General features: G+C 48.5%; 1 protein-coding gene across 3 annotated transcripts in view; it reads left to right on the forward strand.

Annotated features, from left to right (window-relative positions):
• CAMKK1 (calcium/calmodulin dependent protein kinase kinase 1) overlaps nucleotides 1-26918 on the forward strand; it is a 95618-nt gene that overhangs the window by 19870 nt on the left and 48830 nt on the right. For 2 of the 3 annotated variants that reach the window (XM_061470396.1, XM_061470395.1), the window contains exon 2: nucleotides 19088-19638. In XM_061470396.1, the coding sequence (XP_061326380.1) occupies nucleotides 19183-19638 (456 nt within the window). In that variant the 5' untranslated portion in view covers nucleotides 19088-19182. Of the gene's footprint in view, nucleotides 1-16688; nucleotides 16796-19087; nucleotides 19639-26918 lie in introns of those variants that run through there. The other variant, XM_061470397.1, reaches the window with a different exon arrangement.

Here is a 26918-nt window from a genome sequence, read left to right on the forward strand (position 1 = left end):
AGCACGTCCCTGCAGCCTCTCATGGGAGCTGGCAGCACACGAGGAGCCCCATTCAATCCCCAGAACCCCACACTTTGGGGTTGTGCTTTGTTTTCCTTGGCTGTACCTTTGCACTGGTGAGCAGGAGCCTTCCTGCTCTAAGTCCATCTGTGGCTTGTTGCTGATGCGCTTGGCACAGCCCAGCACTGCCTAGCCCTGAGCTGACAGACCTCATCAGCTCCAGGCTCGCTCCTGTCAACACATACATTTTTACATACCTTGCATCATCCCAAGCTCTCCTCTCTTGCTGTGGGTGTCATCTCCCTGGCAAAGGACTGCTCTTGTATGTGGGTTTGGTGCCTTGTCTGCAGCAGTGTGGGTCCCTGCACACCATCGTGCCCAGACCATGCTGGGTCAGGGGCAGCAATTCTGGCACCAGGGCTCCTCTCTCTCCCATACTGGCCTTCCTCAGGAGAGAGGGACTGCTAGTCCTACCCTTATGAAAAGGACCGTTAAGAGTTTCATTTTGCTAAAGTATAAATTTCAGCCAAATTCTTCCTCTTGTCCCTGTCCTCCTGTGTATGTTAAGTGCTGTGAGCCCAAGCAGAGTCTCATTGCAAAGTAAACTGAGAGCCTGGGGGCTTAAGTGAGCCTTTTGTTACTGCTGTACAGGGCTTATGCTACGAACAACAGCAGAGATTGAACCCAATCCCTGATGAGCTTTCCAAGAGTCTGATTAATCTGTTGAACAATGGATCTGAGGTTTTGTTTTCATCTTTTTCAGAGAGTTAAATCTATGTCCCTTTCAGAGTAGCAGTGGATCATGTCAGCACAGCAGTGTTGCTTTCCTAACTGGCTTCAGGCTTATCTCTATTATGTGAAGGGTTTGCAAGAGCACCCGTCACCATGGCATCAGAATGCTTCCTGTGCCAAAACTGCTTGATAGAGACATACATAGATGTATGCACACACTTTCTGGGGTCTGTTGGAAAGTGAGAAGGCATTCTGCTGGAAGATCATGTTCTCGCCTGATTGTGCTCCCCAAACAGTTAGCTTTGCAAATAGCTCCTTTCTGCTCATGCTGGTGTTATGGCTCTGTTCCACATGCCATTGAAGAGAGAGACATCTTTCCGATGAGTTTAGGACCAGCCCCTGTACAAGTAGGATTTTGCATTTCTGTTGTTTATGGTTCATCCTATGGGGATAGTGGTGTGCAAAGACAGAGTCGGTGACAAACCCTGACTCAAAAGCTTACTGTGTAAAGGTCAAGATACAGCAAGGGGAGGACAGCAGGCTGGGGAAGCAGGGGAAAGAACACATTTTTAGCCAGTCAGACTAGTGTCTCCCCTGGGCAAGCCGCAAATGCTCTGTCTGGCTCTGACTTTCTGAAAATCACAGCAGCAGTCTGGGGAAATGAGATGTTTAAAGTGAAGATACTGATGTTGGAGGGAACAGATTTAAAGGCTGCATGGCACAAAACACATATAGAGCTGAAGGAAGCAGGCTACACAACGTGCACTCGGGGAAAGGTTCCACTGTTTATAGCAGAAGCTTCTTCCTCTCTTGATTTCACCTCTTCTCGAATGCACTCAGTGATTGCTTTTCATGTATGAATGCTTGTAAAAATGAAGCTTCCTAAACAAGCATCAACTGTTTATACAAGTCAATGCTCTGGTTGTTTAAAAACAGAATGGTGATGAAGTTGCCTTGACCACAGTTGGCAGTCCTCCATGGAGCAGAGCTGGTGGTGGGACAGCGTGTGGTAACTGCACACAGCTCCATCCTTGGGGAGCTTTGTTGTCACTGACTTCACTAATGTGTTTATGGCAGGAAGGAGCCTCCCCAGGGGTGAGAAATCCATGTGAGTGTGTAATGTCTCTGGGATTTGTGCTGTCACAGAGCAGAGGGTGAATGAAGTCTCACCAGTGACTTCCAGTTGGAGCAGGGTAAAACCCTCAAGCTGAAACCAGGTCTTTATGCAGTGTTTTATTCTGGGTATTTTCCTACTGCTTCTTTGCTCCCCACAGTCCCCTTTGAATTCAACTGCCAGGAAAGAGAGCTGCACTGGTGTGCTGCTGGTTACCTCGGGGGCAGACCTGCCCTGCTTACAGGGTGGATACAGATTGCTGAGGGAGTATTTCCAGGGGTGAGACTGACCTTACACCTCTGCAGCGGACTCCCAGAGAAAAGGATTAAGGATAACAGTAAGCTCCTTTCTGCCTGCTTCTTTCCTTGCCCAAGGTACAGCTATTTGTCTGCTGAGAGGATCAGTCTCTGGGTTCACTTCACTCCAGTGCTAGAGGTATAAGTTCAAAGTGCTGCAGCAGTGTGCTGGTCTGTAATCCTCCAGCAGCCAGTGAGTGCCTTGTGTGATGGCCAGGAGAGCTAGAGGCCCCTGTTGAAGTCTTCCTGCCTCATCCATGCTTGGGAGAGTGGCTTGGACAGAGACAGGCACACAGAGCAGTTGTCCCAGCAGGGAACAGACAGATCTCATGACGTTACAACCGTAGCAGTAGAGCTGGTAATTACCCTTTTTTCTGAAGAATGCATTTAGTCTGGGAGAGCGGACGTGTCTGCATCAGCATGAAGTGGATTTGTGGTGGAGCTGCTGTGCACTCTTCTTGATGACTGTTGGGTTTTCCTCCCTCCTGGAGGCTTTGTTCATGCATCCCATACGATCGGCAGGGAGAACAGTAGATGGTGATGTGCTGGTGGGATGTGGGCTCTGTGTGTGCACATGTCTGTGAAGGTGTGTATAAGTGCCTGTGCCATCCACAGCAGCCGAGCTCTGCTCACAGCTGAGTTGCTGGTCCTGAGATCCTCCATGGGAACCCTTTGGGGTGTGTGTTGATCCACCTGCAGCTTTAGTGGTGTTTGCTGTAATGATGCTGAAAATTGACTTATCCTTTGCTAATCTTGTACCTGTGCCTGGAGGCAGCTGTTGTGAGCCTCTGTGGAGATTTCCAGCCTTTTCATCCTTCCTCATCAATGCTGGCAGCTTCTGCTTTGTGGTATTTGTTACGGCGTTTTAATATCCAGGTTTTTCTGGGCTGCCTCTTTGGGTGTAAGCCTCTCCATCCTCAGGCCCAGCCTGTTGTCTGAGCTCTCTTCCCTCCTGCTGCCAGAGATGGGTCATTTTCCATGTTAGTAGGGTATTTCAGCGGTGAAGCTGAGGTTCAGGAAGGGAAGGGGAGTGTAGAAAGGTGGCCAGGAGGCATGGGCAGACATAGTGTGACATTTTAGCTGGGGAAGATGACTGCCATACTCCAGGACAGCAGCTGTGGTGCCAAGACTGACTGTCTTTATGGAGTTATCTGACCTCAGTTTGTGAGTGGTTGAGTTGGTGGTCACTGGATCTGGTGCAAAGTTTTCCTCTGTGCCAAAGTGAATAATGAAGGCAGAGCAGCCTCAGCTCCGTAGAGGAGAGCAGGTGAGTGTTGGCAAGGCTTAACACCTCTAATCCAGCACAGGCAAACTGCAGATTCACTCCCTGGTGAGAAATCTCTATTCTTTTATGTCTGCTTATGTAAAAGTAGATGCTCACAGGCAAGTGCAGTGAAAACCCTGTCTGCATTCTCCTACGGGTCTCGTGAAAGGTCCAGAAAGCCTAAAAACTGTGGAAATGCAGTGCCAAGACACTGGTCATAGTGCGACGCCAGTGGTATCATCATGCAGAACGATTTAAATCAATTCTGTGAAGTTATTCCACTTATGAGTGTGGTTTTTGTGCTGCACTGATTGAGATGGAGAAGACAGCAGCCTCACAGCAGACCGTGCTCTGGACTGTAAACCAGACTAAACAGACTAATTGTTGCTGGGGGGGGGACACACCAGGCTGTTTGCTGGGGGTGTTAATGTTGCTTTGCCTGTGGCTGCCCTGAGGGAGCACAGCAGCGTTGAGGGCCTTTGGAGGACAGCCCAGACCTGCTGGCTGATGTCCTCACCTGGATGTTAGGAAGAGGGCAGAGAGTTATCTATCATAGACCTGCTGTTAGATCTTCACCTAGCATTTCAAAGGCATCAAGGTATCTGCTGGGGTTTAAGAAGTATTTACAGGAATTGCATCTAGTCCCCAGTGCTCTCTTTCCCTGCCCATGAATGTATCCCACAGGATGTTTGTGAAGATGAGCACATTTGTTTTGCGGGGTGCTCATATTCCTCCAGAATGGAGAGATATTTAAGTACCATAAGTGGCTTAACTTAATGCTTTTGCAGCTTCAGATAAGAGCTTTCGCAAGAGTAACAGAAGGATGTTGAAAGAGTTTGGCTGCAGTCCTGGCACCTGCCTGCTCTGCGTCCCTGCTGCCAGGAGCAGGGTTTGTGTTTGCACTTGCGCTGCACGAGTGGCTGGTGCCAGCAGCTTACCCCAAGTGTCAGCTGAGGTTGGAGGTGGCTTTCAGAGCACTTGAAATGCAAACTTGCCACATGCTTTTCCTCTGTTGTTTCAGCACAGGGTTTCCTGATGGTGCTCTGTCTGCCCTACCAATTACGCTGATGCTGGATACAGGACCTCTTCCTGACCTGGGGCTGTTGCTGTATTAACATCAAATGGACAAGTGATTTAGGTAATGAAATGATTTAGATATGGTCATGGATTGAATGAGACTTCTAGAGCCAATGTGCTTACTCATCAGATGACTCACGTCTTAGTCACTTTTAGACTAAGTGCTTCTGTTTTTGGGTGCTTCCAGAACAGCATGGGTAGAGATGAGCTTAAAATTTCTACCTCCCCCTTTGACAATGTTTTTAAAAAGTATCTAAAAAAAGAATGATTGTGGGAAGGGAGATTGATTGATGGCTTGGCTTCGCGAGTGAAGATTTGGGAAGGGCTTTAACCACGCTTACTACAAGCACGATGACCAAGGGCATGTGGGAAATGCAAATCTGGTTGGGAAAAAGGGTGCTTAGGCAATCAGGAAGTGCCCGACCAGGACTGTCATCTCCTGAGCGATCTCGAGCTACCCACGCGCTGGTCCGCCCGCGTGCAAGGTTGGATCTGCAGCTTCCCATGCACCTTGACACCTACCGTTTCGACCCTCGCCTGTCCATACAGACAAGTGAGAGTGAGCCCTTCCAGCTTGGGCAGAACTGGCCCCTTTACACCTGAGGTTTAACTGCCACAGCCTGGCTAGCTAGGACGGTGACAGCAAAGTCCCCAGGTCATAGGTTTTGTAAGAGTGTTCTTCTCTTTGAGGGAAGACCATACAAGGCCAGATGAGCTCCATCAGCCCGGCTTTGAAGGTTGGAGTTTGCCTTCTCCTATGAGGAAGTCCTGACTTCGCTCACGAAGATTCAGAATCCCGCCTAGACGCTTGATGTTGTGCTGTTGCATCATCGGTCCCTTGTGATTGACCCAGGAGATGACAGTCTTGTTCCCGAATCCTCGTTACCGAAGACGGGGAAGGGAGATAATGGAGTCAGATCAAGGCCTTTGGCAAGAACGTGATGGGATGGTTTATCTGACAGGAAAGGAAATGGCTCTGTCCTGCATCCCAGGAGCTTAGTCTGAATTCTACAGCACTGAGACTTTAATTTTGCTGTTTCCTGGTCAAGCAGAGTGATCTCATGCTTCGAGGCAGACTTCTCAAGCTTTGCTCTCAGGTTACTCTAGTGAGTCCACACTGTGGGTAGCTGCAAGTCTGAGCCTATTGTCAAATTCCTGTGCCACCAACAGCATGTAAAAGCATCCTTACATCAAAACTGGCCGCTGGAACGCTCTCAGAATTGCTGTGCCAATAAAACTGGGCTGTTCTCAACTTGTTATTTACATGTAATGATATTTTTCCATTACCAAAATACTGAAGAAGTTGACTTAAACCTTAACATTCACAAATGTGCACATGTTTAAACAACTGAATTGCATATCTGAGAACCTGGAGGAACAGTGCAAAACTGCTTTGTAATCCACTGTAAGCTTTAGATAGCAAATAAACTTTGGCTTTTTTTCCTGTTTAATCTCTTTCATTCTAATCTCTTCTAATCTAATACAATATAGGCTATTCCTGACCTAACCAGGTTCCCAGTATTGGTTTCTGCTTTTTACCTGACCTACATCGCTGGGTGGCAACCAAAGAGAGACAAAGCCATACAGGGAGCAACATGGGGCACTGCTGCTGGCTTAGGCTTTGCTCAGCTGTATGTGTTTAAACTCTTATCAGTGCTTCAGATGTTGAAAATGGGGCTGCACTGACTGTCAATAACAGCTCTGTGAGCATGACTCTAGTGTAGATGGTTTGTTTTGTGTCGGGAATGATGATGTAGTGGTGTTAGATCTACTCTTACAACAGCGTGTTCAGTTACAGGAGGAGTACAAAGGATGAAGTAGCCAGAGATTGGGAATTAGAAATGTGGGATTCTCTTGCTGAGCATTGTGTCTTTGTGACCCTGAGCCAGTGTCTCTTCCTAACTCCTCTCTGTAAATGTTCTTTCAGCCTTTAGAGAATAGGGACCACCTGTAAAACATGATTTGGTCACAGCAGGTGACAGATACTATGTAAATGAGAATTTCCCATTGAAATGTATTAGGCCACTATTTCAAACCCAGGAAGCTGAAGAATAGGGGTTTATTGTTAAACAGAACTGGTGAAAGGAAAGCCAAAAATAGTTTACTTATGTGGGTCCTTTGTCAGGTACTGGAGAATAATTCTCAGGCTTGTAGGTTTGAAAGTCTCTCTAATTGTCTATGCTAGAGCCCCTGGGTCACAAGCAGGATGATTTTACCAGCAGTCCCTTTCAGAGATTTCGAGGCAAGAGGAATTTATCCCTTCCACAAAACGTTTTCCAGTTTGTTTTGCCTCTTTTAATTGCAGAAGTTCCTTTATGTTCTGTTTTAAAATGTAACTAATTTACAAGCCCGTTGCTAAACCTCGAAGGCAAAGGTACTATACTAACACATGGTAATAATGTTGTTATAATAATAACAGTAAAGGCAGATGTTAGAGGTTTGTTGTTACTGCACAAAAAAACCTCTCAGGTGAGGTTAGTTCCGTGCAGAGAATGCAGATGAAGCTGCAGATAAAGCTGCATTCAGGTGGGTTACCTCTGTGGGTTTATTTGTACTTCTGCTCGGTGTTTGGTTGATGACGTTTGGTGTTTCTGGATCTGGGCAGGAGCTGTGTCCAAGTGCTGGATCATCATCAGCCTATGGTGGGATCTGTGATTTTGGAAGACTCAATCTGAGCATAGCTGATCTGTGTAACTGGGTGAGGTCTCTCTGCCCCCCTACGGCTGGACTGTGTCCTCACTCCCCGTGTCTTGTATGCAGGTAGCTGCAAACTCATCTGGACTGAGCCCAGCCCTGCCTCCATGGGATGTGCGACTGCCCTGGGGGCAGTGCAGTGCTCTCTCCTTGTGGTAGGATGCAGAGCTCAAGGTGGCTCTTTGTGCCGCTGTGGCTTGAGCAGGTAGAAGGAAGCAAGCTGGATGGGGTGGGCTCCATCTAAGAGGACGGATGCAACGGGAATTACTTCCAATGCTTCCTTGTGATGAGTCCTGCTAGCCTAAGAAAGAGCTGTAAACGCAATGTGGAAGAAAATGCTGTTGTCCTCCTCCCTTCCTGGGAAAGGAGCCCTGGGACAGCTCCAGTGGAACTGGGCAGCTCTTTCATTTAGACACGTGAAATACATTCATCCAGACACTCATGAGCATTTGCACGTTTCTGAGGCTGAGATTTTCCGTGTTGTTCACACTTTGGCACGTGAGTGTTGCCACTTCTGATGTCCTGAAACCATAGTTAATGTTCAAGTATGTGCTTAAGTGTTTTGCTGGAGTAGAGCTGACATCTCCATCACATCAGCAGTGTGTTGGGAAACTGTGGCTGCATAGAGACTATTGTTCTGAGATGCATCCTGGAAGGTGCTGTGCTGGCTGGGAGCCAGCAAGGCTTTTAAACACAGGCTTTGCTTATTTCTTCATGTTGTTCCCAGTTCTGTTCTTTGATTTCTTTTTCCTTGGCAACCAGCGAAGGATATCTGAGTAGCCAGAGCAGTGTCACTGACTTGTCAGTGATACCCTGACCTGGACCACAGAGATGTCTCACAGGACATGGGATGGCTGATGGGAGCAGGTCTTGCTACCAGTGCCCAAGTCAGCTGGCTTCAGATTTCCTCCTCTGCATTCACCTGCTTCCCATGGGGCAGGCCAGGCTGCATGAGCGGTGCTCATCTTTCTGCATGCCTTTGCTTGTTATTAAAATGTATAATCATATGTCCCTCTTCCCACCCCCCCTTTCCTCTTGGACTGTATTTACCTTTCCACTGCCTTGAATTTTTTGGCAGCAAACTGCCAAATTCAGGTTTTATTTGGAAGCAGCATCATCTGCAGGGCAGAGAGGAGCCTAAAAATCATCTGGAGTTTGATGCTTTCTGACTGCTCTTGGGTTTTCAAGGCATTGTTCTATGGCTTTACCTGGTGTGTGCTGGAGAAGGGTGCCACAGCCCTAGGCAGTGACTGGGAAGGAGGCTTTGACTCTGCAAAGAGGTATCCCTGTGCGTGCTGCCATCGACATTGGCTGTGTCTCTTCTGTGCCTGTGTGTGCAGCTGGGGCAGCTCCTCCTGTAGCTCAGCCTCCCTGGTGCATACAAAGTGAGACTGCATTCTGTGTTGCTGTCAAAACCTGTACTTCCCTTAGCAAGGGACATCTCCTTGGCAGCAGATTTGCTGCTCCTGCACTTGCTGACTGGACCAGGAATGTGCCCTTTGCTGCTGCTGTCGTGGCTCTGCAGAAGTAGAGCTGTCAGATGGGTTTGCATTATTCCTAATGCTTCAAAAAGGCTCTGCCTGGTCGGGTACAATGTGCAGTACTTATCGAGCCACAGAGAGCAGAGCGGCTGGTTTGGTGTCCCAGGCCACCCCAACCACTGCTCCCACTCAGCCCCAGGCTCACTGTGCACAGCCAAAATCACTGGGGTGCAACTAGGGGGACCCAGGGTGGCATTTTCACACTTGTTTTTCCAAGTAAAGCTGCACCTGGAAACTTTCATTGGTCTTTTCTGACAAACACTGAGATTATCATCAGCCTAAATATCTGGAACAGGGTTGCAGTGACTCAAAATGAACAGCTTTTTCCCCAACAGCCTTTGCCTGGTGACTCCCTGGATAATCTCCAGTCATTGACCTTGGGGCTTTCAAAGTGCATGTTGGCTTAAAGAGCTAAAGCTTAAGGCTTCAAAGGAATTGGGAAGCTTGCTACCCTTTACATTGCCAAGCAGTGTGGGTTATGTGTAATAGCGGACAAGGGTAATGTGTAATAGTGGACAAGGGTAATCACAGGGGTGGTTTACCTGGTTCTCACTCCTGTGGGATCTGTTGCTCATCCCCTGGAGCCTGTTCCCTTTGTACAGAGCCTCTCTGCTGCTGCCTTTGATTCTGTGCAGGTTAATGGAGGACGTGGTTTCCAGTCCTGGGGGCTCTAAAGATGTGAGGGTTGTCAGAAGGTGGGAGTTATTCAGGTGGAAATACAGGAAATACTTTGAGCTCTGAATTGAAAGACCATTTGTTTTTTCCTCCAGAGTTCAGTGCTTTTTGTCTTGCCCTGTGTAGTTGTTCTGTGCTTTGCCTTTTGCCTTGGGGCATACAGATTGGCAGAGCTGATGAAGACCTTCAGCCCATGGACACTTAGAGGTGGGTGCTGGGATCATTTCCCTGGTTAAAACTCTCTGTAGAGATCACCTAGACTAGAAATATCTTCCCTTATTTGCAGTGCTGGGAACAAAGCCTGCTGTGTTCTGCGCTAGACATTGGCAATCCTGGAACAGCTGGAAATGCTGGAAAAACTTCCCTGCAGCCAGCTTACAGGGCTAAGGAACTCCAATATATCCCCTGAAATACCTCTGGATCTCTCAAGGGCAGCTGAAAAGCTTTTTACTTGTCTGGGAGGAAGTTAAACCTCTAAGACTGACATGTATAAATGTGAACTTGTTCTGCCTGATGGCTTGTTCTGTTTGTTGTGGGTACTTTATAAACAACACTAACTTCAGTGCAGTGAGATCTGAAGCTGGCAAAGGTATCTGATGCTGACTCACTTTGCTGTGTTGATGATCTAGAAGTGTGCTTTCCCCGATCCCACTTTGCTGCTCCTAAACTGTACCAGCACTGTTCTGTAGTGATTTGCTTCTCTGTCATGGAATTCCTCGATATTGTGCAGCAATAGGAAATCTGAGCATCCGTGAGCACCTCGAAAGCAGAGCTAGCCATGACAGTTGCTATGGAAGGTGCTAATGGATGCAGGGCAGGAGACTGAGAACTATGAAATAAATCAACTGGGGAGGAGGAAATGGCCTGGCAGTGTGCTGCTCGTGCCAGCGGTGCTGTGGGCTGCTGAAGCAGCAGCCTGGTTGCACCACTTCAGCTTGCTCCTTCCTTCCTTCTTAATTTACTTAATTTACTAGTGTGTACTGTGGGCTGTGCTGAGGAAGCAGGACACTGCTCAGGCTTGCGGGACCTTGCTGCAGAATATAGCCCAAAAATCAGAGGAAAACAGGCCCTGCATTGAGCTGGCAGCATTCACAGTTGGCAGAGCCTGCTGTTTGCTTGCAGCCTGCATAGGTTTGATGCAGAGTGCTGAAAGCTCTGCTGCTTGACCTGGTTTGTTACAAGACTCGTGTAAGCTGGTCCTGCCAGGGGGAGGTTGGTGTGTTTTCCTCTCTGCTTCTCCTCTCTGCAGGTTTTGAGCCCAGATGGGCAGAGGAGGAGCCCTCAGCAGTGTGAGGCTCCTGCACGTGTGATGGATGTTGGCAGCAGTAGGGCAAGGGCCTGGAGGAAGAATGCAGGAGGTTGTCTCCATGTATATAAATGCCTGATGGGGGGAGACAGTAAGGCAGATGGGGGCAGATTTGTCTCGGTGCCCAGTGAATGGACAAGAGGCAATGGACACAAACTGAAAACACAGAAAACTCCTTTTAAAAGGATAACAAAATAACATTTCCTGCATATCAGGCAGCTGAATGGAGGCTGCCATTCTTGGGCAAAGCCGCCTTGCAAAGGGAGCAGACAGGCTGCTCCTTGTGGTCTGCAAAAGGTGGGCTCAGCTATATGGTCCTTGTGGCTTCTGTTCTCTGACTGAACATGTGCAAGCACACTTTCTATGGGCTGCTTGCTCATGCCCTGGCCCCGTTTGTATCAGATGTGTCCTACTCTGCAGCCTAATCACCCAAAGGCACTGCAGCAATTGCTGTGGTTTAGAGACAGGTTTGATTTGAGTGCTCAATTCCACTCCCATGAAATCAGAGCAGATTTGACCATTGTGGAGGGTTAGACATCGCCCTTGCAGACTGCTAGTGCTCTTCAGGTCCTCTTGATTTCTTCATTTTGGGTTTGTTCATCACTCTATCGTTTTCTGTGGCAATTTTGAGGTATTATTACAGATTGCAGCAGAAGATGGCTCACCTGAGATGAGTTTCCCATAGAACAAGCTTTTTCTCTTTAAGCTGCCATTTACCTTGCTGTGGTACAGACATTTGAAAAGTCATTATTGCAATGAAGACCCTAAATATTAAAGACTCCCTCATTCTCAGGGAATTGTTTTGCTCATGAATTAATGGGGTCTGGCTATTGCCTTGCTTGTTAATATTTTACAGATCATCTAAGCCTTCCAAGCTTCACATAATCTGACATTTCTCAGTTGTTTTCAGAGGCACCCCCTCGCTAGCTGTTTCAGTGCCACCTCCAGCAAGCTGTGCTGCCCCCTCTCCTGGGAATCATGCTGCCTCTCAGCTCAGCAAGTGACAGCAACCATGACACTTCTTCCACCTCTTCCTCCTCCTTCTCCTCCTCCCTGCTCAGGTTCAGCCCCTGAAGTCTGCTCTCTCTGCTGCACAGATTCTGCACTGACCCTACAAGAAACCTCTCCGTGAGCTGACGTTGTCCATGCCCGCCTATGGAACCGCAAGCTGTAAGAGCATTACAGTTGGTCAGAAGGATGCTTTTCCATCAGATGATGGGGTTCAGCTTTCACTGTGCATGGTGCAAGCTGCATGTGCAATGTTTCCTGCACTCTGGATGGGTACTGAAGAGGTGGCTGGGGTAGGCAGACTCTGAGGTCTGAGCCAGCATCAGCTGAGTGCCAGATGAGAGCACACAGGAGCAGCTTTGGAAATGGGGGTCTCCTGAGTTTTTGCTCTTCTCTGACCTCAAACCAAGTGATTCAACTGTTGTTCAGGCTCTGTGTGCATATTACAAGCCAAATCCTTTCCTGTTGCATTCCCTAGAATCTCTTGGAGGTAAGGCAAACCATGTGGTATGGCTAGGAACGTTCCAGGACATCCATCCATGCAGCGTGACTGGGCTACGTGTTCTCTACCTACCCCGACCTCCTCCATCCTCCCATCCTTCCTTGCTGTGGTGTTAGGAGCTGATGTCAGGCTGGCACAGAGGCTGGGGTCCTTCCTCAAGGCATTTGTGTCCCTTGTCACAGGGACAAATGTGATTTGTTAAAATCTGAGCCCAAGTTGTCTGCAGGGACAGTGTGGCCGTGTGGAGTTGGGTGTTGGGATGTGCTGGCTTTGTGGGATGTTGCAGAGATGGTGACTCAAAGCACGTGGCGTGGCATCACTACAAGCAAAGCCTTTAGGCTGTGTGAGCCGAGTGCCTCTCATTGCCCGTTCTCCATGCTTTCCCAGCCATAATTTGCAAAATAAAAGCACTTCCATTACTCACACACTGATAAACAGCTTTAAAAGATTAAAGCAGAAGCAAATACAGTCCAGCATCAGTGTCTGATCCCCACAAGTCTCACCAAACCTCTATCTGCTGTAAAACAGGCAGCCAAACCTGTTGTACAAAAGCAGTTTGCAGCCAAGGTGTGAATACAAAGGAGCACAACTCCTCCTTAATTCGATGGTGCTGTCCCCATTGAAGCCATGGTTGAAATATGCTGTCATAGCTGCACCTAGGGAGGAGGGTTCTGGCAGAGCTCCTGCTCCCCCAGCGTTAGCTGGAGTGTTTAATGTTAATATTGCTCTTGCTTGGATAGATTTGGCACTCCTCAATGTTTTCTTGTTACAGGCATTTCCTTAAGTAGAAACTTTTTCTTCAGAGTAATTTTGGGCTGATTATTGCTTATAGATGCAATTAGTGCAATTGCAGCTGATTATACAGATTTCTTTCATCATGTAATTAGAGCATGGAGGGATGAAATACAGTGTGGTAAAACTTCCCGAGCTCAGTACTCTGTGCACAAGGTGATGGTTGTCTCTCAGGCTATAGATTGGAGATTTTAGTTCAGTATCATGGCTACTTTCAAACTATACTTAAAACATGCTGTTAAATGCACTTCAAATTGGTTACTTAGTCTTCATGGTGTGAAGGAGGGTTCAGTTTTTCACATGAGGAGCACAGAATCAGCCAGGTTGGAAAAGACCTTGAAGACCATCAAGTCCAATCATTCTTCCAGCACTGCTGTCTCACATGTGCATCCGCACCTGACACCCAGGGATGTGAAAGCATCAATCCTGCATTGGACCCAATCCTCAGATCCTGTCTTCATCTGGAGTCTTTCCTTGTGGAAAGAGAGGGAGAGCAGGACAAATACGGCGTGAGGGCACCTTGGGGTCTCTTGTCTGTAGCTCAGGGGCTGAACTAGCTCTGAAATCGCTGTTGAAAACCCTGAGCCTTGGCAAGGACTAAGGAGGAGGAGGAGGTAGAACTGGTGTGTTTTGCAGAGCACGGTCTGGAGATGTTTGTTATTCAGGAAATCTGGCAGGAGCTGGGGCCTGAACCTGCTTTTCAGATTTCTCACCCAGTGCTTGAATTACAAACCCCGCTGTTCTTTGTCATTCCTGCTTGCTTTCAGAGCTGTGCTAGGAGCTTCAGAGAAACAATCCAAGCGTCTGGCTTTTATGATCTCATTTTCAGCTGTGGCACAGCAGCCAGGCTCACTGCCAGCAACTGTGGAGAGAAGAAAGCGAAGGACCATGTTAGTTACAGCAGGATTGAGTGATTCCTCAGCAAGACACAACCGTCTGTGCTCTGAAACAAGAGCCTGGTGAGCCAGAGGATAAAGCGAGCGCATGGTGTGTACCGCAGAAAGCACAAGCAGTATATTCTTATTTATTACTTGTATTGGGTTGATGTCTCCTGTTTCCAGTCAGGAATCAGTAGGAGCAGTGACTACCCTCTTCCCAGCAAGAGCACAACCCAAATGGCTGGGCTGGTGTACATCTGTCTTGATTATCTCTGCAAGGGCTGCAGGGATTTGCTTTCTTTTTGGCTTCACAGAGCTGCAACTTGTTCTTTGCTGCTTGGTTTGGGCTGTCTTTTGGCCAGTGGATGGCTGAAAGTGGTTTTCCCAGATGCCAAGAAGCTCTTGTGCTTCTCTGAGGCAGCAGCATTGTGAGTGGAGGTTGGCTGGAGGCAATCCCATCTTCAGGTGCCCTGCTTGGTGTGCCCTGAAGTAGCAGAGCTGAGATGAAGGTCAGCGTGCTCTGAATTGAGTTGCTGCAGAAAAGCTGAACCCTCTGGCTGCTCTCACACTGCAGCAGTGACAGCCAGTAAGTGGCTGGCTCCTTAGATCTGAAGAGCCCCGTATTGTGCTGTGGGGCTGGGGGCAGCTCAGATGTTCCTCCAGTGCATGGCTGTGGGAACAAGTCCTCCTAAAGCTTCTCCAGACAAAGGTGTTGGAAGAAGCTGGCCGGACTTCAGGCAAGTGCCTCCCCATGTATAAGAAGTTGATGGGATCAGGGTGGGAGCTGGAATTACCTCCCTCATGTCAGGGTAGTGGACTAATGCTGAGTGCATGGGGAAGTCCTGCAGACCCCACAGCAGAACAGGGAGCACAGGAGAGACTCTGGGGTGGAAATAGTCCCAGGCTGTGCTGTTTGGTGTGGGGAGACAGCTCAGGCTCTGGAAGGGACTTGCTGACCTAATATTTCTGAAATGTCATTCGAGGAGCTGTTCAGGGCTTGGCAGCTCAGCCCAGGACTTGCTGCTTCTCTCCTTAAAGGGAGTTTCTGGTGCTGGTTGACAGCAGTCAGAGCAGATTCTTCATCGTGGCTGTGTGCTGTGGGGCAGCATCTGAAGGAAACACAACAACAAGCTCTGGATGATAGAAGATAGAGCTGGGTGTGCAGGTCAGCTCTCCCCCAGTGCAGGACTGAGTTCCTGGTGAGGGTCTGACCTGAGCTGAAGGATGCTGGTGATGGAGATGACATTCCCTCTGCAAGCAGCCTGTCCTGGTGCATGGCTAGCTACAGCAGTTAGATGACCTGACTGGACTCCTGCCTTTGCTACTGTACACTAAAGCAGCAGACTGAAGTCTTCCGTGATCTTTGGTACTTCTCTTTGTGAGAGTGCCTGTGGGTCTTGCGTGGTCAAGGGGAGTCTAGTGGATGTGGCCTTCATCCCAAGTTTGTGTGACATCTCTGCTGTTCTGCGTGCTGGCATGGAGGATGCCATCCACAGGCATCTAAGAGGTCTCCAGCTCTGAACAGCAGCAAAACTGCTGCCTGAACACTTTCCATGCGAATATGCATTGTAGTCATCACTCACTGTGACTTATTTTACTGCAGAGACACTTGGCGCCTCAGCACAGGGCAGTTGTATTCTCAGAACCAGAAAGGAAAGCAGGACAAAGTGGGCTGAGGGCAGCATCGCTCCTTTTAACCTGGGAACTGTGACAGACCAAGCAGTAAAGTCACTTTTCTGGATGGTCTGTAGCAAAATCAGGAACTGAAGCTGGATCTGCTGAGGCCCAGCACCTTTGAACCTCCCTGTCCTTTCTCATAGCAACATTTCTAGTTAGCCAAATGGATGGACCAAGCAATAAATGAGATTTATGATATTTTATTGTTCAAACAACGCTTTGAAATACTTTATTGAGCAGCACAATCACTTGCATGTGCTCATCCCCCACTCCCACGTACAGCACTGACAGATCTTCTCCACAGTCCTGTTCCTTTCAAAACGTTTTTTTGTTCCATGTGCCTGGCTGGGAAATGTGCAGCCATTTGATAAGTGCATTGTGAAAAACAGCGTGGAAGTTTTAGTCTGTCTGCAGCACAGGAACAGCTACAGGGGAAAATGGCAAAGAAGAGATGTGTCAGTAAATTAATTTTGCTCATATAAGCTTGTTTTCAGCTTTGGTTCGTGTCTGCAGCTTAATCCTCTGAGCTACAGCGATGTTTAGTGTGGGGGGGATCAGGCTGGTGACCATGTGAAGAGCATCGAGCCCAAAGCTGCACAGGAGCTTGTGGAAGGTGGTGATGGTGTCTCCATTCCGATGGGGTTTCCCATCACAGCACGGTCAGTGTGTGACAGCATCACTAACTGCAAATCCCCCATTGATTTTGCCTTGCAGAAGTAAATAATTGCCTTTTGTCCTGAGTTTTATGCACAGTAAAGCTGGTCTGTGTGTAACTGATCTGTTTATTCAGGAGCTATTGCTTTCCAATACGCTTCTGGAGGGTTTGTCAGTGAAAAGGAATCCTTCAGAATAGCAGAACCTGAAATAGAGCCCAGCTCTCCAGATGAACAATTATGTGCTTTTAAGTCTATTTTAGCATACTTTTAGCAGCTTTGTATTATTTGTTGTGATGCTGTTTGGGTCTGTTTTGATCAGATGAACTGATTTATGGGGGGGTTACCTTAAGTTTAAGTTGTCGTTTAGCTGGAGTTTTGTTTTGCAGCCTGAGCTGTATGTTAGAGCTGTACAAGTGTGCTGCTGCTTCTGAGGGGGTGACACCCTGGGGTGCCTCATTTGGGCAGGGAAGAGCTGCACTAGCAAGAACATTGCTGTTTGCCAGGACCTGGCCACTGTTCCCAGCGCTTCTGGCTTTTATTCCTGTTGCCTCAGCAGTGTGAGATGCCCGAGTGCTCAATCCAGGTGGGTGATCTATGGGCTTTCATAGCCAGCCCTGCAGCAACGTGGGAGATGCTTCCGTCCCCTTGCTCCTGCAGGCAGGAGGGAAGAAGGTGGAGGAGCTGCAGATTTCAGTTGCAGGTTGATTTTCTGCTTGATGCTCCCTAGGAGTGAGGTGAGCTGGGACTGTCCAGAAGCTAAAGCTGCAGCAAGGAAAGGCCTGGAGTTTGTTTCTCTGTACCCAGAAGCACAGGGTGGAATCAAAGGTTTCCTCCAGTCCCTTGTGCAATCTGCATTAAATGGTGAAATGTGCCAACCTTCACCCAGAGCCAAGCACAAAGGCATCCCGTGAGGATTCCTCATGGGTGTCTGGCTGAGGAATGTGCTGCTCCACAGGCTCTGGAGCACAAGGAAAGCCTCCTCAGAGACAGCAGAGTGGCCACAGTCTTGGAGTTGCCCTGACCTGATGGTCCTAGGTCAGCTCAGAAGCTTTCCAAGTGCAAGCCTCACACGAGCATTTTGCAGACATCAAGTCCTCTGCAGGCTTCCTGCAAAGCCATTTGCAAGGACAGGATCACTGCTGAGCCAGCTCAGGGCTACAGCTGGGTTTCTGGCTTGAAGGCTGGTATGGGGCCTGGGAGAGCAAAGAGGTCTTGCCTGTGGGTTTGTGGGACCACACGCAGTATGTGCTGGACCAAACCCTGCACCCCTTCCCTTGCTGCCACACCCCAGCGCCTGCATCCTGGCTCTGAAAGGGATTTGTGCTTCAGGATTGAAGAGTTTAAATATAGTTTTAACAGAAGCTTTCAAAGCGAATCTCACCATTTCATTACTGGTTTGAGTGAGCGACGCTTCTGTCAGCTTGTTTCAGAAAAGGCAGAAGGGGGCAAGGTTATACCTGGGTGGAGAAGGATGGGAAGGAGTGAACAGCAGGCTGAGGGGAGGAATGTGTTAGATCTGGATGTTTCCCTTCTGTGACACTGAGTGCCCAGCATGTGTCCCCTATAACTGGTGCACGACCCAGGGTGAAGCCTCCAGAGCTTTCTCTAGTTTCCTTATGGATATAAAAGATTGCTTGAGCTTGGCTGCTTCACTTCTGCAGGGGTTTGGGAGGTCTCTCCTTGCAGCAGAGTGCAGCTGTGGTGTGTTTAACTGAGCATCACTGGGCAGCTTCCATCCTGGATCAATCTTTGCTCGGAGCTCCTCCTGTGTCCCCAGGTTGATGCTGGATGGGGCTTTTTGAACTTGCTGAGCTTCTCCTTCCTCATGTAAATTACATGTAGCCAGTGTGAAAACAGGACAATGCAAGTGCCACCTGGTGCACAACCTGCTTTGAGTGTGGAGGACCAAAGGTTGCACTATTTCAGTGTTAAACCTGCAATGAAAGGCACTGGATGCAGTGCAGACTGATGGACTAAAACTAAGTTCTCCTCCGCTATCCCCATGGGATGCATCCTACAGCACTGCATCTTCAGAGGTGATTAAGGGATGACAGCCATATGCTGCAGAGCATCATTTCCTGCTCTGGACTGTGCTGGGGAGACTGAAATCTGTTTTGAATTGAGTCTGAAATCAGCATCCAGGAAAATGAGGTTTTATTCGGCAGTTTTAGCTTTGTACTGTGTTTCTGTGCTCTGTAGGACTTTTCCAAAGGAAAAACTGATTCCCACATGCTGGTAACCATTAAGTATTGTTGATCTGCAACTCAATATAGCTTTTATACATGGTGGACAGCAAGGTTAACGTGTGTTTGCTCACTGTGGGGGGCCCTAGTACCAGACTGCCTTTGCTGTTGACTCCATTGCAAGTAACAGAACGTGGAAGTCACCAGCCATGGCTTGGCTTTCCAGGGCATTCTGTGACACTCTTTAGAGCCCTGCAGGGCACCAGAGGGACTACTGTGGAGCCCTAAAGGGCTGTGGAGTTCTGTGTGTCAGGTTTGGATACATACCAGAAGCTCTCGTACCCTATAAATAGGTAATTTGAGAAGTCAAAAGTTTGACCCCTTCTCCTCAGCTTGTTCACTTCTCCCACTGTTGTAAGCTCTGGTTGACTGTTGGTCTAGCTGCAGAAGAAGTTCACTTCAGCTGTGTCACTTGTTGCACATCAAATAAAATCTCCTGTTTATGGCTTTCATAAACCCTAGCCTGATGCTTAGGTTTGCCTTTCCTTCTGAGTGTTTGCAACTTGTTTACAACCTGCCAGTGTTTTGCCTTCCCTTTCTTTTACATTGGAAGAAGCCAGAGATGAATGTCTTGGTTGTGCTTGTGCTGAGTGAATACAATTATTCACTCTGTTTGTATTTATTCCTTTTAGGTATTTCATGGAGAGGTTCCTTCAGGCCAGATGCTGTCTGTGAGCATCACAGCTCTCTGCAGTGCCATCTGAGACCATACGAGCTGGACACAGGCATGGGGGATTCTTCAGCGAATGCCATGGATGGAGGTATAGACATGTGCTGTAAAGACACACAAACTGAACTGGCAGAGCAGGTAGCAGCTATAGATGTGGCTGTTGGTCCAGACAGAAGTGACCAAAATGGTGAAGGCAGCACTGAAGAGAATGACACAGTCTTTTCTGATAACCTAAAAGACAGCCAAAGAAATGGAGTCAACAGTGACACGAGAATGAATGAATTTCCGCCTTCCCCACGGTCAGAAGATGCTCACTGGAGGAATGTTCCCAAGAGACCTCTCACTAGACCTGTATTATCAAGTAGGAAGTTGTCTCTTCAGGAAAGATCATCAGGAAGTTATTTGGCTTCTAGCAACACACCAGGTTATGGTCCTTATGCCACAGGGCCATCACCACGTATAATGAGGAGACCAACAATAGAGTCCAATCGGGTCTCCATATCAGATTCTGAGGTAGGCACATTCTCTCCTGTACTTGTGGTGTCAAGGCAAGGCAAGTCTGTCTTAACTGGTAATGGTGTCTTCAGTCTTTTGGAGGAGTAGATCTGAAAGCAGTGTTTCTTCTAAGAGGAAAAAAAAATCCCTGCGACCAGGGAGTGTGTTAGCTTGGAATGGCCTTTGCATCCATCCTCCAGACCTGTGCTGGTCCTTCAGCCCTCCCCTGCCTGGGATAGTTCTGTTGAGGGGCCAGGACCCCTGCAGTGGCAGCAGTGGCACACAGAAAGCCTCTTACGCTGTTCAGAGAAAGGGCTGCCCCCAGATTGCTTTGCTTTCCTGTTCTTTCTGTATGTGCCCTTTGGGAGTTTATGAGTCACAGCAGCTTTGCTGGTGGTATTTTATGGATTTAAGCTTCTGGAGATTATGTATCTCCTACTGTGTTTTGCCATTATTGAAGGCATGATTTAATTTTATAAAGAGCTTAAATGCACTGATTCTTCCTACTCCTGTCAGGATTTCCCTTTGTCTTTAAAGCTTTTGTAACAGCAGTGGTAACCAAGGACTGTGACCCTCCTCTCCTTCAGAGGAGACTCTCAGGGTGGCTGTGGCTGTTCCTGCTGTCCATCTTGTGGCAGCTCTTTGCTACCAGACCTGGGCTCAGACTTGTCCCTGAAGTGTAACACACTGTTAGTGGTCAAGTGTCTTGTTGGAAGCATCTGCTGGTTGTAATTCCCTGTGCTGTATGTCATGGAGAGGATGGGGAGCAGAGGGAGGGGGCTGTTTAAACCATGCTGCTCAGTGTGGTGCTGGAGCCGCTGAGCCTTCAGCAATGCCCATGAGGAAGGGGCAGGGCTTCCTTTGACAGCCAGGCGTGATGGACGTGCTGTAAAATGGGTGCTTCTTGAAGCCACGATGTTTTGTACAGCGCTACTCTCTGGGGAAAGTCTGTAAGTAGGGAGTGGGCTGTCTGGAGTACTGGAGAGGGAGCGTCATCTCGGCAGCACTGGCAGTGGGTTTGGGGAAGAAAACATGGATTTACGCCTGAATTTTCCCCCAAGTCCAGGCTGTGCCCTTTCCTGAGATTTTTATCTGCTATTTGTGGAGGAAAACCAAGTTTTCTATGCCTTGATGTTTTTCTCCAGACTGAATTTGATTCCCAGGCATATTTGTCTTGTGTTTCTGCTCTTGGGGAATAGGGCAGGGCAGAGGAAGGGGAGGGGGATCTCTGAGTGCCACAGCTCTGCAGTCTCACTTGGAGCTGCCATAAAAGAGAGGAACCAACGGTGGCATGGACCTGCTGGCCTTACCCTGCAGGGAGGGCTGCATCTCCTGCTCTGTGCTGCAGAAGACTCTGGTTTATCTTGTGACCATGAGCCTTGTTGTGGTGAGGGACAGGCCCTTTTCATGGGTATTTTCAATCCTTTTCTTTTAGAACTGAAAGTACAGCAATGCTCATCCATGAATTCACTTCTCCTGCTGTGTCCAGGCACTGGAGTGGGACAAACACAGCAGCCAGGGGCTCAAGAGCTGCTACGCTCTGACTCTTCCTCACCCAGCTGATGGAAGAAGATGTTACTGAACGTGGCTATGCTGGTGCCACTGTGCCAATGTGTTGTTCTTGGGCACTGTGGTGCTCCCAGATGAGATGCCTAAATCCCACTGTGGTCATAAGGGCCCATATCTCTGAAGTTTAGACTTTTGCCAAGTGACCTAGAGCTCAATATCTGTGTGGTTTATTGTTTTCCTCCTGGAAAGTGAGTGTTTGCCCTTTGGACATCTGAGAGGGTGGGTGCTGCGCACAAGCAAACTGGTCATTGTCCTCTGGGAAGTTTTGCATGTCACATTAGCTGTGAGATGGGCTGTGCCACCCCCCCAGGATAAGAGGATATCCACAGAAGGTGCACTGCAGAGATTTCAGCTTCTCTGACAGCAGCCATATGCTTTAATAAGTGAGACAGGGAGGAGAGGAGCCAGTTTTGGAAGCGGACGTGACTTGTGTGCCAGCTCTCCCATCCTGCAGTACTTTGTGCCAGCAGTGTGGCTTTTCTGAAATCTGTTTCAAAGGAAGTGCAGTCGAGTGTGACTAGCACATTCCCATCTGCAAGCAAAGCCAAAATACCCTGTCCTCTTCCACAGCATCTGCATCCTGGGGAGCAATGGTTGTTGCCTACTGTGTGGGAAATGCTTAGTTTGAAGTGCAGATGTGGAGCCTTCCACTTCCCTGCTCTTGCAGCAATTCTTTACACTGTACTGTGTTTTTAATGGTCACTCTGATATAACTATTAAGAGCCCTGCTCCAGTGCAGCCCAGATGCTTAACAAAGCCCTGCTCCTTGGAAACCGTCATTCATATTAATGGAGAATCACTGGGGTAGGAGGGGAAAGGGAGCCCAGGTGAGAGCTGTGCAGGTTTGGAGGTGGGAGCTTGCCCTTGCAGCAGTGCTCTCAGGAGCTGTGCTTCATCTTCCCAGCTTATAGGGGCAGTACCTGTATCCTGTAAGGAATAACAAGAGGACTAGGAAGATGCATACTTACTTATAGGAGAAAGTTTGAAACTGACCACAGCATAAGGAAAAATAAGTGTTAGGTGTGTGACAGCAAGGTGAGCGTGCAGTCTGCGCACAGCCCAGCTCCAGCATCCCATGGCTGACCTACCTAAGAGGCTATGTTGCATGGTCTTTGTCTTCATGGCTGTGAGAGGCACTGACAGTCCAAATCTGAGCTATACAGCAGGGACCACAGAGAAACGGAGAGCAGATCTTCAGCTGTGGTGTGCATTTGCTCAGTACATTTGCTCTAAGCAATTAGCAAAGCTGTGCATGTGGGTAGGAAAGACTGCCAAAGCAGGAGGTACAGGCTGGGCTTCTAGGAGTTATGGGGGACTCCATGTTGAGGCTTTTGGCCCTCAGTTGTGGTTATACAATAAACCTGCGATGAGAGGTACAGTCCCAGTGTACGAGCAGCAGCTGCTGCTGCGTTTTCTGTTGATGTTTTTGATGTGCAGGCCCTCAATGAGCAGGGAGGTTGGTGGGTCACTGACGAGATCCAGCTCACTGATCATGGCATTGCCCCTGGTTTCCCTGCAAATGACTCTGACACATCTTCTAGGCAAGCTGCACATTTGTACTCAAGTCCATGGCTCTCTCACCTGCTCCTTTCTCCTTGCATTGAGTATCCAGCACCATCAGTCAGTGCCTTTCAAGTGGCAGTTCATCCATTGCTGCCCAAGTGAGTCACAGGGTGCAAGAATGAAAATGAAATTGATGAGCATTTGGGCTTTATCAGTGGCACAGGTGCAGGCACTGTCTATCAGGAGCAGAGATGGATGGCACAGTGCATATCAATGTTTCCTGTGCTGTGCTGATAGCCATCTAGGCTGGAATCTGCTTTTTCTCTCCAGTCATAGCAGCAGTGTCAGCTTGCTGTCAGCAGCTCTGTGTCCTCGACTAATCTGGAGGAATAATGGAGAGATGTGCTATGAGGATACAGCAGAGGTGAATTTTCCGTTGTTCTCTGCTAAATTATGGAAGCACCATGTGTCAGAGGGACTCTGCTCAGCTTTTTAATGCTACCTTGATATTTGTTCACAGATTGGGAGGAAAACTTACATTCAGGGGTGAGAGGACCCAAGAGCTGAAGCTGAGGCTGTGATGCGGCAGGAGGATTCACCCAGTGGCGAGTGGGCAGTGCATCGGGATGTCCTGTCCCTGCCTTCTGAGTGGGGCTGCTTGGGTTTGTCATTTAGGAAGATGATGGCTCCTGGGCTGGCAGGGCTGCAGCAGAGCCAGGGCTTGTTGTCTTGCATAGAGGCAGTTCCCAATGGCCTGGGACGCAGTTGGCAGCGCTGGTGTCTTGCAGCTGCTGCTGCCAAGTCTGGATCTGTGGTGTTAACTCTGCAAGAGAAGTAATGTGTTCTGCTCTCCTCACAGCACTGCTGTGCGCTTAACCTGATCTGCCCTATCTCTGTCAAAACTGATCTGTAGTTTAAAAAGTCTCCTGCTCATTCCCTGCTTTCTTGGATTATTCATGGACTATGGCCTTGGAAGGTCCTTTCAGTGCTGCCCCTTCTGGTTGGAGCACTCCAGAGGCTGGTGGGATTTCTGCTGCCTTTGCTGCCCATCAGTGTTTTGCTCTAACAAGGGAATGGCTTTACTTTAGCTGTGGCACAGAAGTGATTAAGCTAATGCTATTAAGGGTGCATAACTGTAGAGCTGAGGCACAGGTCCCAGTATTTGGGTTGCTGGCCCACATTGCCTCTGTTGATGTGACATTCTCAGCTGCTCCTTGGTGCTGGCAGTGTGGCAAGAGGATTTCCCTGGGGCTGCTGAAAGCAGCTTCTGCTTTGCCGCACGGATGATGCTCCAGTGCTCGTAGGTTCCAGGGCAAGGCTCTTGGGACCATGTTTGTACAGCCTGATGGGCACCTTGTCACCATGTTTGACAGAACTTGCCCCCTGTAAAATGGCAGGGCTTGTATCTGTGAAAGGGTAGAGGTGCTGCTTGTCGGAAAGTGGCATTTGACAGTGCAGTGCTGTGGGGGGTTTTATTCTGCCATCCCAAACCAACCTTTATAGGTAGCCAAGAAGTCTTATTGGAGGGTGGATAGAAGAAGAATAAAAGATGTCTTTTTCCAGGCTTTCTCCCCATACCTCCCAGCACTCTTAAGTGCTTTTTACTTTCTCTTCTCCAGTCTCTTCTGGCTGCGTTGTCTTTTCTTTCACACATTCCCTTTCTCTCCCAGCATCCACCCAGTCCCTGGCATCCCTGTTTTTTCCAGCCCTGGCGCCTGCATGGTCTCTCCACCCTCTGGGATCAGCAGGAGGTCATTCCAGCTCCCAGCCATCAGCTGGGGCCCTCTGTGCTTTAGGAGAATTGGGGAAGATGAGTCAGGCCAGTGCATTCTCCCTCCTTGATGCAGCTGCTGCTGGCCCAGCTGTGCAGGGAGGAGGATGAGCTGACAAAGGGAATTTTCCAAAGCTTGAGGTCCATGGCTTATCCCAGTGGCACGGAAAACAGGTTGCTTTGTCCTTTCTTTCCTTGGCTTCCTACATCTTTCAGCACCAGGCTGATCCAGGTCTCATGCTCCTCCAGTCTCTGGGAGCTGCCTGGTTTTGTTAGGAGTGAACAAAGGTGAACCCAGGTGGGACCAGGGCAGTGGTGGGGACCAAGCTCCTACACAGCATGGACTGGAGAGCTTCCCCTTCCACGAGTCTCCCAAACTCCTCTTCTGTGGTGCTCAAACTGCAGCTCTTTTGAAAAGATCATACAGACTTGGAAAACACTTCTTCAAAGAAGAGTCTCCCCCAGGCATTGCTAACTTCTTTTCCTTGTATTAATTAACCTTTATTTAAAATTACATTGCCAACTTGTAGAAGATCAAGGTTTGAGGGAAGGAGAAAGCCCAAAGCTGCAGCTGCAGAGGAGCTGGAAAGGAGCTGCCTTCATCCCACTGGTCCCAGCCCCCTTTCATTCTTCTGACCACTCTGCCAATGTGAGAATACTTCCAGCTTTGGTGTGAGGAGTGCTTTGCCTTGTGCCAGTGCTCCTGCCAGCAGCTACTCATGGTGCTGGGCTTCAGGTTCAGCCCTTGGGTTTGGATGTTGTTTATTTCTTTTACCTCCATGAGCTCTGGGCTTTCTGTGTGTCCTGCTCTTCCCCTGAATAACTTGTTATTGTGTTCATTGCTGCCCCTGTATTACCCCTTGTCTGGCTTTTAGTTTTGTTTCTCTTTAGAACTCCTTTCACTTCCCCTTCCAGGCAGGATGAGTTTAAATTGGTGCTAGTTCCCAATTTTCTTTCCCATGTTCCTCTTTAAAGTGTATCTCTGAAAGGCTGAAAACTGCCTTCTTTTCAGATTCCTGGGTTTGCCTTCTTTTAATGCATCCGTTATATAAGAATGTGGGCAGTCTGCTTAGTCTGGAAACAAGCTCTCGCTCTTTCCTCCTCATCCCTGCATTCATCCTGGACAGCAAAGCTCAATTCCCAATTTCTCAGGGTTTCTGTCACCCAGTGGTGGTGGCAATGGATTTATGGAATTGGGCCTGGACTCTGGGCTTCATAGAATAATAGAATGGTTTGGGTTGGAAAGGATCTTAAGATCATCCAGTTCCAATCCCCCTGCTATGGGCAGGGATGCCTCACACTAGACCACGTCACCCAAGGCTCTGTCCAATCTGGCCTCGAGCACTGCCAGGGATGGGGCAGCCACAGCTTCTCTGGGCACCCTGTGCCAGCGCCTCCTCAGTAAAGAACTTCGTCCTTATATCTAACCTGAACTTCCCGTTTCAGTTTGAGCTCATTCACTGTGCTTTGTGATTTTTAATCAGTTTTTGTTTTCTGTGGCATTGATTCTCCCCTCCCTCTCTTGAGTAATACCTTGGAGATGTGAACAAATGGGCAGGTTCTTTTTAAGGTGGAATAATTCTTGCTCACTTGGACAGACACAGCAATCTGATTTGCTGACAGCTGTTCATTAAAGGATCTCATTCAAGTTCTTGCTCTGTTCTTATTTAGCAGCAGTTGCAAATACATTGGCGTGATGAAATCAAGAGGACTGTACACTGTTATCTTTAAGAAACACTTGGCCCAGAGATAAGTGTTTTACTCTGATAAAGGAGCAGTACAATTATCCCACTTCCTGCAGGAGAACCAAATAACATCGTAATCACCCTGCCAGTCTGCAGCAACACGTGGCAGCAGTCACTTGAGCTCTGAATTATGGGCTTTCTCCAAGGAAATAAAGGCAGAAGACACCTATAATCTGTTTTGATTTTGCTACATTCAGCTCAAGTGCTGAAGCATGGGAAAAGCTCAGATGATGGTGAAAGGGTGTCCTGGCATTGCTCACAAGCTCTATTTAGCAACAGTGAAGAACTAGAGAGATATTTCAGGTGATCAGTCTGGTGAAGGATGAGAGTGGTGATGAATGAGGGGTGGTGGGAAGGTGATGATCAGAGTCAAAGGAATTGGTGCCTTGGACACAGGGACAAGGAATAGTCCCTCCTCGGTTGCACTAAAAGCTTTGGAAGAGGGTTTGCCCACTGGATGGACCGTGTCCTTCACAAAGGGCTCTCCTCTTTCTGGGGGGCTTCACAGTGTGTTGGCAAGAAGCAGCAGCAGACTTGGTGCTTTAGAGATGTCACCTTGGCTTGAAGCAGTACTGAGTGCAGACCAAATTGTCCATAGCTACATGGAAAAGGCTGTATTTACTTATGGAAGTAACCCTGACTTAGGGGAGGAGGCTTGGTAACAGGACCTGGTCATTGCAGGAGCAGGAGGTACTGAGGTGGTTGGAGGC

The sequence above is a fragment of the Pezoporus flaviventris genome, unplaced genomic scaffold (genome assembly GCF_033815535.1).
Source record: "Pezoporus flaviventris isolate CSIRO_AGI_PZ_B2104156 unplaced genomic scaffold, CSIRO_AGI_Pfla_v1 ptg000063l, whole genome shotgun sequence".
NCBI classification, from domain to species: Eukaryota; Metazoa; Chordata; class Aves; order Psittaciformes; family Psittacidae; genus Pezoporus; species Pezoporus flaviventris.